This window comes from Thalia democratica, chromosome 1 (assembly GCF_965202585.1).
Source record: "Thalia democratica chromosome 1, ktThaDemo2.hap1.1, whole genome shotgun sequence".
In the NCBI taxonomy this organism is placed as follows: Eukaryota; Metazoa; Chordata; class Thaliacea; order Salpida; family Salpidae; genus Thalia; species Thalia democratica.
The window spans coordinates 53,141,290-53,152,784 of record NC_139165.1 but is presented as its reverse complement, the minus strand read 5'-3'; the positions used below and the strand labels follow the sequence as shown (position 1 = coordinate 53,152,784).

Sequence of the window (11,495 nt, the reverse complement as noted above, 5' to 3'; positions counted from 1 at the left end):
TATAGCGGATGCACGTGATTAAAACGGGATGCAGCACCACAAAACTGTTTCAATCAGCTCCTTCTCGATTATTTTACAAGAACATCTAAACCGATAGTTTGCTTTAGACAGATTTGTTTAAATCAGTTTAGTTAATTTTTTTCTAAAAGTCGTCGTAATTTTTTTTAATTAGCTGCTAACTGAACAATCGTTTTTATAATTATGACTATAAATAACAGCTGCAGGAATGTTTTAAAATGTTGCAATAAACAAATAATATCTCAATTAATGCACATCTGTTAGTAAAGCCGGACCAATTATAAACCTCCTATATAAAGATAGCTGAATTAAAGTTTAAGACAGTCATAACGAAGAAACTTCCATACTTTTTATGATTCTTCGCTTATTATTCTTATATAATTCCTAAAAAAGGGATACTGTTTAACTTGAATAATGTTAAGATTATTCTGCATAGAGTTAATTTTTATTACGTATTTTTAAGAAATTCTTGTATATCACTAAAGTAAAATAAATTTATATAAAAATATTGCACCGATTCTAGTTAAGATTAAAATTTGGTTTATAGTTTTAGAAAGCTAATAGTAAATGATGGCTGGAAAAAGTTATTCAAGCACTTTTCGTTCATCAAAAGGAACAGTTAGTTTTATGGTTATTAATTTTTAAACTTTTAGTCTTTATAATAGAACAACATCAAATTAAATTTTGTAAACTATTTTAAATGTCTATGCATTATAACATCTAATAATTCTTAATTTATGTGGTTTTGATCTAAGTTATAAATACATAAAAAAGTAATTTTATCCTTGAAAACAATTTTGTTTAAATAAAGTTAAACTTAATTACGTACAATTTTTTTATGAAAGTTTTTTTAATCAGATACTTATGATGATCTTTTTATGTACTACCAATGTTCAACTATTACAAGTTGATGCAGAAAGTCAATGCAGCAATCATCCAAATTGCTCTGACCGTTAGTTTACTTAAAATAAATATTTATTGAATTAAAACTTGGGTTTAAAATAAAAGCATACCAAAACATTTTTATTTGAATGTTTTGTCTTTATAAAATATGTAGCTTAGAAACTGAAAAAAATGTTTATAACCTAATTGCTTTAGAATATTTTAGTTGAGTTTCGATACTATTGGGGTTATTGGCCTATGCCTTACGAAGCTGTAGGAAGAGGTAGATCTGTTGTTTTGTACTGCAATGACTACAAAGAAAACCGCTTTTGCCTATGTCCAGAAACTGTTGGACACTCAATAAAATGGTTCAAGTTTGAAGATGGAACTAAGACCGAAATTACTGAGGTTAGTTTAAAAAAATTAATTTATCCAATAGTTTTTGAAACGAATTATTACTTCTAGAATTCAGAACACGTGAAGAAACGCGGACATGACAAGTTGTTTTTAAAAGACATGGGTATAGAAGATAGTGGATTATATTCTTGTGAACTTCGTAGTGCAGAAAATGAAATTTTATTGAAGAGAAACTACACGGTTCTTGTTCATAAAAAAGGTTTCAGACAAGCATTAAAGCTTTGATATTACTAAATTACGACGAACACATTGTATTTATAATTACTTTATTTTTTTTACATGTCAGTATTTTTCAAAATTTATTATATACGAGTTATGTTGACGTTTACAAACACAGTTACTTGATAAAAAGTCTAAATTAGTACATCAAAAATTAAAAATATAAAAACAAACTTTAAGTTATTTATGTTTTAATTAATTGTTTAAATAAAATTTAAAAATTAATCTAAGTTTATGTTGACGATTACAAACACAGTTATTTAATAAAAATGTCTAATATTTTTAACATACTGCTTCATAAAGCAAAATAAAAAAACATGCATATTCTTTTTTTTTTAATTTCATTGTTGTATAGTTGTGATTGTTTTGTTGATATCTGTTATTTATAATTACTTTATATCTTAATTAGTACATCAAAAATTAAAAAAAGAAAAATAAACTGTAAATAATTTATGTTTTAATTAAATGTTTTAAAATGTTTCTGTCATTGGTTGTTTAAAACTTATATGTGTCTAAATTACTTAGGTAAAATTTCAATGCCCGTGAAGAATATCATGCATTCAGGAACTGTTCACATAAATAGCGCTGACAAAGATACAAACGGAGAACTTGATTGTTCATTTAAAGCTATGGGGCCTTCTGTTATTACTTGGTACAAAAATGACAAGTTGTTGAATGCACATTCTGATAAGGTATTCACGTATAATAATTGTTTTATAACTTTATACTATACACTATATCATTGTTTACAACTTTTAACTTTTGTAGTACGACACAAAACTTGAGCCTGGTGCATATAAATGTAAAGTTAGTACTAGTGTCGGAAGATTTTCTCAAAAGTTTATAGTTCAGTAATCAACAATCGTCAAGAATTAATAGAAAGTAAGTTTTAGTAAAATTTGAGTGAGAATGACTTTAATTTATTTAAGTAATAAAATCAATGCAATTATAAAAATTAAAGTAGTAATGTTTAAATTACCTTAAGACACATTTATTTATGTAAGCATTAATAAAAAAATTAAGTTACAATAAAAAACTAAATTTAAAATCAAATTTTATAGTTTTTATTTAATTAATCTGTTAACAAACCACCTTTTTAATTTTATTGTTTATAAAAGTGTTCTATTAGGTTTTAAAACTAATTTATTAGCAGTGTTAGATGCAATTTTAAGGTTTCAGCAAAATTAATTGAGATTTTTATTTAAACAAATTTTCACGCTTAATAAAATCCGTAAACTACAAAACGCGCACTGTTTTTACAACTCCGCTTAAGCTTTTTAAAATTATTATTTCAACTTTTAAAAATAAAAGTAAGCTTTTAAATGCACGACGTTTAACAGTTAAGTTTGTTTTAATTGTTATAACTACTAAACTTTAATCATTAAATTAGTTGAAGTTATGCCTGTAAAAAATTTCAAAAAATCGTTTGACATAGACAAAGGTAAGTAATTAGTTTAAAGTTCAATTATTGGAACCGAATCTTAATTGTACTTTAGTTAAACGAGAGTGTTTTTACAAAATTTTAGTCTTTTTTTATTTCTTGAAATATACTTTTAAAGCTTAAACTTTTTGCGTTTTATATTTGTGTTTAGTTTTTAAAGTTTAAACAATTTTTTTGATCATTAATAGTTAAGAAAAATAACTTTGTTATTTTTAAATCTAGCTTAAAACCTTCAAAACATAAAACAACTAAAATCAGTTTTTGTCTATCTGTTAACTATGTTACAAACTAAAAATTTTTGCTTTTACAAATTAATATAGTTATTTATATATATTAAGTGAATATATAGTCATAGATGTTAACATCTTTGTATACGATTTACATTACATAACCTTTTTTTACTGTTAACTATTTTTAAAGGCCAAAAAGAACTCAAGTGTTCTATAAAAAGTTACATTCTTAAACTTTAAAAAAAGCAATACTTCCTCTTTAGAATTTTTTTAAATATTTCTTAAAAGTTTAAGACGATAATGTTTCATCATTTTTGATTTTGATTGAGCACCAAACGTTATTCGATAGGCAGGATGTAGATTTTCCAAGTCATCAAGCGAAACTGACAGTTTATTAAATTTCAAAGCAGTTCATATTACAAATGCATACTGTTCTCTGATTACTTTAAAAGTTCTATTTGAAATATGTCCAAATAACAATTGGTCTGATTAACTGAAAAAAACTTCTCAGTTTTACGCCTCATTAACTTGGGTTGTTTGTAACCATAAATCAACACTAAAATAAACAAACTTTATCTAAAAGTTTTAAAACTAGACTTAATGTTTTTTCAGTTTCCTGCAAGCTATCTACGAACGATATTCTGCTTCTATATCAGATTTCTCATAGTGAAGAATGATTTGTTGATACTGTCGAGAATTTTAAGTAATAGAAATAACTTTGATAAATATTTTTTTAAGCACTTTAAGGTTAAATAGTTTTTGCAACAATTTCACAATATATAGGTAAATTTATTTTCTTAGAAATATTTTAAATTAATTTTGTATTTATTTTGTGTGTTGTGGTTGTTTTCTTTTTGTTGTTAAAAGTTTTGTCAATAAAATAAACGTTAAATGGTTAGTTTAATCAAACACAGTATAGTTTTAAAAGTTTTTTAAACATACATTTTATGATAGTAATTTTTATATGTAATTTCTTAAACTGTACTTACTTTTTTAATTTCATTTGGTTTTTCTCAGTAAAAATAAATGTTAGCACTTTTATTTAATTGCTTAACTAATTTTGTAAATAGAATTCTAACTGTTAAATAAACTGATTAAAAAAATATTGAAGCCTTGTATCATCGATCAAAAGTCATGTAACGTTTTTTATGGTTTCTAAGCTTAAAAAGTTTATATTATTCAGTTAAAAACTTTAACATTAATAGGCTACTAAATTACAAAACTGTAGAAAGAAGACTGATAGTTTTTTTTGAGTTAGCGTTGATAGTAGCTATTTATAAACAAATATCTTTAAATAAGCAAGTATGCTATATAAGGTACTATAATTAAAAATTCATGTACATTATAAAAACTTGCGAAAAATAACCTTTAAGATGAAAGATATATTTTAAAATATCATTTTTTAAGTTATAAATCAAAAATGCTAAAATAGCAAAAAAAGTATTAAAAAAAAAATTTTATTTAGTAAAATTCATCATAAGTTTATTTTATCTATTACCTTTTAACAAAGCATCACAAGTATCTATAACAGTAAATATTGTCTGTAATTTATAAACCTTTATAGCTGTAACTTAACCATGGATGATATAAAGTTAAACATTTCAAGTTAAACTTAATTCTACTTTAAAGGGTAAATTTTATTTTAAACCATTTATACACCTTGAACCAAGAAAAAAAAAATTATTATAAATTGTATCGCTCATTTAGGAGCTATTTTGGCTATCAAAGGGCAAGGAGGATTCAACAGTAAGTGAGCGATTATTTTTAAAATTTCTGCAAAGGGGCGATTATGAAAATGAGTTTGTGAAACCCTTAGTTAAATCTTTCATATACAACATACATATTTAGGGTTTCAAAGAATTATGCTTATTTTATTGCTTTTAGTAGAAAGTGAATAAATCGTGTTGTAATAAAAACCCATTAGAAGGTTTTTTTAAATGATTTCAAAAAAGTTTTACTGAAATACTTTCAATAGTTTATACAAAAGTAAAATATGTGATTATTCATTGTTATTATTATTAAAAGTATGTTTGATTTATGTATTTCTTTACACAAACTACTTATACAAAGTTTAAGAAAGGCATAACTAACTACTAAAAATATGTTTTTTGTATTTATTCTTGCCTTTATTTTAATTCTAGTATTAAGCTCTTATGACTTTTGCCCAGTAACAAAATTATTTTTAAGTGTCGTATAAAAGTAAATAAAACACTTATATTCTTCTTAATGTCAAAAATTACAACAAGTTTGTAAAGTTTTGAACAGCTACAAATAAAACTGTTTTACTAAGTTTAAACACCTATAAAAAGTAAAATTTTGAATGTAATATTTCATTTTTATAAATTTCTAAAGGTTATGGCATTTACTTTTTTACTCTTGTTTATATATTTTCCTATATTTTTTCAAATTATGTTTAAAGTTATTACCATTTTAGTCCTAAGTAACCTGCAAGTCTTTTAAGAAAAAAGCTATTAAACTTCATACTTTATTTAAATTTTCTATGACTATATCTAAATCATTTATATACGAAACTTTGATAGTTTAACCAATAGAATTTGAGGATGGTAAATCAAAATACTTCGAATGTTGATTATATTTTTCTTAGATTTCATTCAACACTTACTAAAATTGAAAGTAGTTTTTCAGATAACAGATAAACTTACTAAGAAGTATACAGAAAACTTATTCTACGCTTGTAAATAGAGTATAAAAGCTATTAAGATTCTTACACTTAAAAAAAAAATTAATGGTTAAAGTTTTTTTTTTTAATCAACAGTACACTTTATTTACCTAAAACTCAGCTTATAATAATACTTTTAGTGCTTTCGATTTTGATCTTTTTTGACTGAAAAAATATTTTTATTAATGTTTAATCTAGTGAGAAAATGTAATCTTTAATATTAAGCATAAGTTTAGTATTTTTCGGGGTAGGCAACGTAAGGTCTACGGGCCGAATGCGGCTCGCGATATATTGTTTTAGATTAAAACCAAAATATTGAAAAAAATGATAATTGAGCTGTTTTAATAAGTACCTAGAGATATCATTTTTGTATAAATTTGAGCACACAGTAATGATTTCTGTAATGATTTGGTTTTAAAAAGTTTTTTATCTTGAATATTTACAAAACTATGCGGTTTCTTACTTTCAAGCTAACTATTCATCATAATTGTTAGACCTTCATGATGCAAATTAAAACTAGTAGATTTTTATAAATTAATATTTTTAATAATGCTCTTATCTTGCGGAGAGTTTAGAAATTTAGCAAACATAAATAATAATATCAGCTAGGGAAGGCCGGATTGGTCATAAATAGTTTCTTTACGGGCCGGACTTTAAAAGAAATCTTTGTGGACCACGTAAAGTTTGAACAGTTGTAATTTACAATTTTTTAACATTCATGAAAAGAGTTTTATTTACACTTAAACACTGCTAGAAAAACTGTAATAGAATATTCATTTAATCACCAATATGTACTGAAATTCGAAATAAAATTATGTTTCAAAATTTTAACATAAAAGGCTAAATTTTGTTACAAATGTAGTTTTCAAGGTAAAAAGTCGCGGGACAGATACTTTGCTTTGTAAAAATATTTTAAAGTTTGAATAGATAAAATTTAAACTTAAAACTTTAAAGTTTTGTTCAGTAAGGATATTCAAATTGTTTAATTTTACTTGAATAAGACTATAAAACTACTTTCAAGAGCTAATATATAAATAAAATTACATGATTTTTTTTCTTAGTAAATATTGTTTAATTGTGTAATTATGCATAGTAATTAGGTATCAGGAATACTCTTTATTATAAGTTTTTAATAATTGAAACTATGTTATTAACTGAAATTCAACATAAATATTAAAAAAAAAGTTTTTAACTAAAAGACTAAAATCTCAATTTAGTTTACAGTATTTTCTTTTTCGATATCCCAATCAAACAAAATATAGATACTACTTCAAATATATTTTTTTCAGCTATTGTGTTAAATTAAAGACTAAAAGATAATAAAATATAATAAAAAAAACAACTATGGTTTTAAACAACAGCTGAATTAAAAATTTTATTGAAAACATTTTTATTATACAATAGAGTCCTGGACAAGACTTTAAAAGGTATCCGTGGTGTGTGACTTGATAATCGAAAGGTTCTTCGTGCACCAGGTTCTAGGACTAAATTTTTTGAGAGTCTTATTTTTTGTCGTTCAATAAACTAAAACGATAAACAAGTTATAACTTTAATACATTTTTTAAGAGATCTTAAAGATTTTTTTTTCATTATTCAATTTATTAAACTTTAAAGTAAATATAAAATAATCTTAATTTTTTTTTTGCTAAAGTTAAATAAACTTTGCTGTTTGCAAGTTTTCACAGTTTTTTGAATATAGAATAAAATAAAAAGAAATGTGCTTTTATAGAAATTAAATTAAAATAAACTAAGATCTGAACAAATACAAAAGCAACTCATCTTAATTTAGCATTTTTGTTTTACAGTAAAAATATTTTTGTAATGTCTGATGTACTTAAACTTAACTCTTATTACAAGTGAACTCTAAAAATTTCGAAAACTCATATAACTGTTAAAAGTATAGAATTAATCGTTTGCTAAAAAAATATTTCAAAATATGTTGGTACAATTTGAAAACTCATATATAAATAACTATCATTGAGAATAACTAAGTCTAAGACATGAACTCTACTTAACAAAACCTTAAAAGGTATCCGTGGTGTGCGACTCGAGAACTGAAAAGTACTTTGTGCACCAGGTCCTAGGACCAAATATTTTTAGCGTTTTTTTTTGTCGTTCAATATATATAGTAAAGTATATAGTAACACTAATTTTTTTAATATAATACAACAGGATCTTAATTTTGATAGAAGATCCTTACTTGTATTTATAATAGTTAAAATTTATAATATTTATACTAAAATATTTATGAAACATTTAATAAAATATTATACTATTATTTCTAAACTAAACAATAATAGTTCTCAAAAATATAAGGAGTCAAATTATCGAGATTTTATTAAAGCAGATCTAATTACAAAACATTTGTCCTGTAGTGCCCTTGTTTTGTTTTTGTGATTAGTTTATAACATCTTCAACCTTTTTTATTACTCACTTTTTTGATTTAATGTATAATTATAGTAAACTACACTACAGGAAGATTTATTGTTTTGTAAAAAGAATTTCTTATATTTAAAATACTTAATTATTTATTTATAGTTTAGTTTAAAACTTATAAATTAAGCTCAGTATTAGTTTTCTGACTATCATTTGAAATAGTGATAGTAAGTTTTACAGTCTTTGTAGTTTAAATAATACTTTTGAGAAATATATTTTAAATAATTTAGCTGGATTTTTTGTCTGTAAACATCTATTTTATACTGTGTCATAAATACACATTATAAAACTCGAAAGTACGTTTTGTATTCTACTTAAATAAACAACAAACTTAATTTCTTTGATCTCTGCTCATGATATCTTATAATAATGGTAAGAATGGTAACAACACATTACAAGAACAAAATTTAAGAATACAGTACATCAAAAAATTACAATATTAAAACAAAAAAACGTTCTTTATAGTGACATAAAAACGTTTTAAACGAACATTGTTACTTATTCAGTTAAAAAATATGCAACTAAATATGTCTGCTGATTTTTTAAAAACATAATCACTACATTCAAAAAATGATTATTACATGAAATAAAAAAACGAATTTAGCTACTAAATAATTATCTACTTATAACACTATCAGGGTTGAAAATTTTTGTTTTTAGTTCATTCTAGGTTTTTAAATTACTTCCAGATTTTTAAAAGTAAAAATTTTGATAAAAGCTTTTGATATAAAATTTGATTTAAGGTAAAGAACTGTCTTAAATAGTAAAAAAAAATGAAAATATACTGTAATGCTTATTTAAGTGTGTTTTATGAGAAATAATATTATAAATGATACTAAATAAAATGTTATGTATATAATACATTTTTTGTATCTAATCAAAATTTAACTATTTAATAGGTAAAAAATAAATTTATAGGTTTTAATTTTTTTTTTCAAGTTTTAAAAGTTTTTCTTTGCATAAATTGTCAAACTACAGGTATTTCCAGATTTTTAGTAACCCTGCATTGTGCATGACGATAATTAATTTAATCTGAATATTTCTAAAAGTATATGCCAGTCTACTTTGTTCTTTGTATTTTATTTAACAGTGTAATTTTTTATCATTCAAACGACTTTTACAATTCTCTATTGTTTAAGATTATTATTATAACAATAGTATATTTATAAAACAAAGAGTTCATAAAGTTTAACTGCATTTTTACATTAGTAAATTAAAAAAAACAAAAATAGATAGTTAAAAATTAACTAAAAATCAACTATTCTAGATTTTAATAGGTTTTTCTTAGAGATTAAGCTAGTTATTTTTTTTCAAGATTGACTAACCTTGTACACACTAACTTCATTTTGCTATAAATTTACATCTCAGTTCGACTTTTTGGGTTTATAGTATATTATTTTTTTTTAACTCATAATCTAATTTATTCTTAAAGTTTTATAGCTGTGTTTTTTATAGTATGGTTATACAAACTATTTTCAAAACATCTACTAACATTAATTTTGTAAATTTATATCTAGAAAATATATGTTAACTTATTGAATAATGAGTTATTCTTCATGAACAGTGTTAATAATAACTGAAAATAAAGTACCAAATTTGTGAATGTGAGTACCATATCTACGTGATGTAGTATGCAGACTTCTCGACCTTCACTTAGTGGAACATCAGTAAGATTAATGGTTATCTTATATAGCAATGCCGAACGTACTTCAACTTATTCGGACAAGAATCAAGAGACTTGGTTACCTTCATTCGCAGGTGGGAGCAATTCAAAATAGGCCAAATATAGGCATCAAAACTGCAAGAGTTTAGTTATTTAAGTATGCACAAAACTAACTAAGTGATTTTATCATTGCAATTGGTTTTTAAATATTGTAAAAAATGCGTAGCTTAATTATTTAAGTCGATGGCTACAACCAATGGTGCAATAATTGACAAGGAAGGCCAAGTGGTTGACTTGACACAAAAGGTTTAATGAACATCCAGAAGTCAACATTTAACATACACTTAATTCGTAATATCCTTAGTTCAACGTAGAACATTTATTCAATTTGGATCCATTCTGATGGTGCTAAATTTGTCACATAGAAGTAAAGTACAATCCTGTTTAGGTGGTACCGAAAAGAAATGACATGCCACTTGCCTAAGACAACAATAAGCCAGGAAGGCTTTAACGTGAAGTAGACGGTACAAGAAATAGATGATGAGCATTGCTAACTAGCTAGAAGAATTTAGTTTGAAGTTCTTAAAAAAAATACTTATAATTTATATGTGTTTGAATTTTAATAGCTTTACACTTAAGACTTTTTTAAAGTTTGCCATAATTTACTATGTTAGAGTTCTGTATAAAATTTATGTAGTTTAGATCTGTGTTAAAAAATATGTAGCTGATTAACTTCTTTCTGAATAGACATTATTTTTTGTGCTTTCAAAGAGCTATGGGGAATGTAGTCTATTCTACTGTTTTTGTTAACTATTGTTACATTTACAGATCGTTCAGTGTTTAAAAATAAATAAACTAATTAAATAGGAGTTAGTCTTAACAGATTAATTGTTTTATTTTTGTTATTTTTGTACAAGCCTATTTATAAATACAGTAGACTACCGCTTAAGTACGCACTTTTTTTGGTACGCACCCCGCCTTAAATACGCACTTATCCAGAAAGGTAGAATGGTTAACCTGCTGAGTTAGCCTGAGAATTTCACAAATTTTAAACTAGGGTGAGTAATCCTGAGTAGTTTAAGTGGCCTGAAATTGTGACAGTCCTGGTATTAAATATTAATAAACTAAATACTTATGTAGTGGTTGCAGAAAAATGAAAAGAATAATGATATTTGAAAGGTAATGCTATAAAATAAATAAATATAGATGACAAAATTAAAAAAAACCTACAAATACAACATAGTTAAGTCATGATTTAATTTATATGTACACACATTGATGTTTTGAAAATGTTTGATAAACATAATGTAGTTTGGTACTTTCCCTCTAACAAAACAAAATATGGAAAATGTGGCTTAATATTCTTTTTTATACCATTGACTGACATTGATTTTCTATATTAATTGTATGTATTAATTATGTAGAAACATTTTATAAAAAAAATAATCATTTTAAAATCTATTTAAAAAAATTGCAGATTGGATCATGTATTAAATAAAAATACTTGTT

At 24.2% G+C, this 11,495-nt stretch overlaps 1 protein-coding gene across 1 annotated transcript; it reads left to right on the top strand.

Annotated features, from left to right (window-relative positions):
• The first annotated feature begins 568 nt into the window (after positions 1 to 568).
• Positions 569 to 3,948, top strand: LOC145848557 (uncharacterized). The gene is made up of 7 exons (XM_082953948.1): positions 569 to 636; positions 877 to 970; positions 1,127 to 1,308; positions 1,366 to 1,516; positions 2,062 to 2,228; positions 2,305 to 2,418; positions 3,820 to 3,948. Exons 1-6 carry the CDS (start codon positions 586 to 588, stop codon positions 2,389 to 2,391), a joined length of 732 nt encoding a protein of 243 aa, XP_082810074.1. The 5' UTR covers positions 569 to 585; the 3' UTR covers positions 2,392 to 2,418; positions 3,820 to 3,948.
• Positions 3,949 to 11,495: the final 7,547 nt, after the last annotated feature.

What these genes read in the sequence shown, in the direction of transcription:
- LOC145848557 (XM_082953948.1), top strand. Translation starts at nt 586, where the DNA reads ATGATGGCTGGAAAAAGTTATTCAAGCACTTTTCGTTCATCAAAAGGA. An exon ending in TTCGTTCATCAAAAGGAACA is followed by an intron (nt 637 to 876) that starts GTTAGTTTTATG and finishes TTTTTTAATCAG; the next exon opens with ATACTTATGATGATCTTTTT. An exon ending in TCATCCAAATTGCTCTGACC is followed by an intron (nt 971 to 1,126) that starts GTTAGTTTACTT and finishes AGAATATTTTAG; the next exon opens with TTGAGTTTCGATACTATTGG.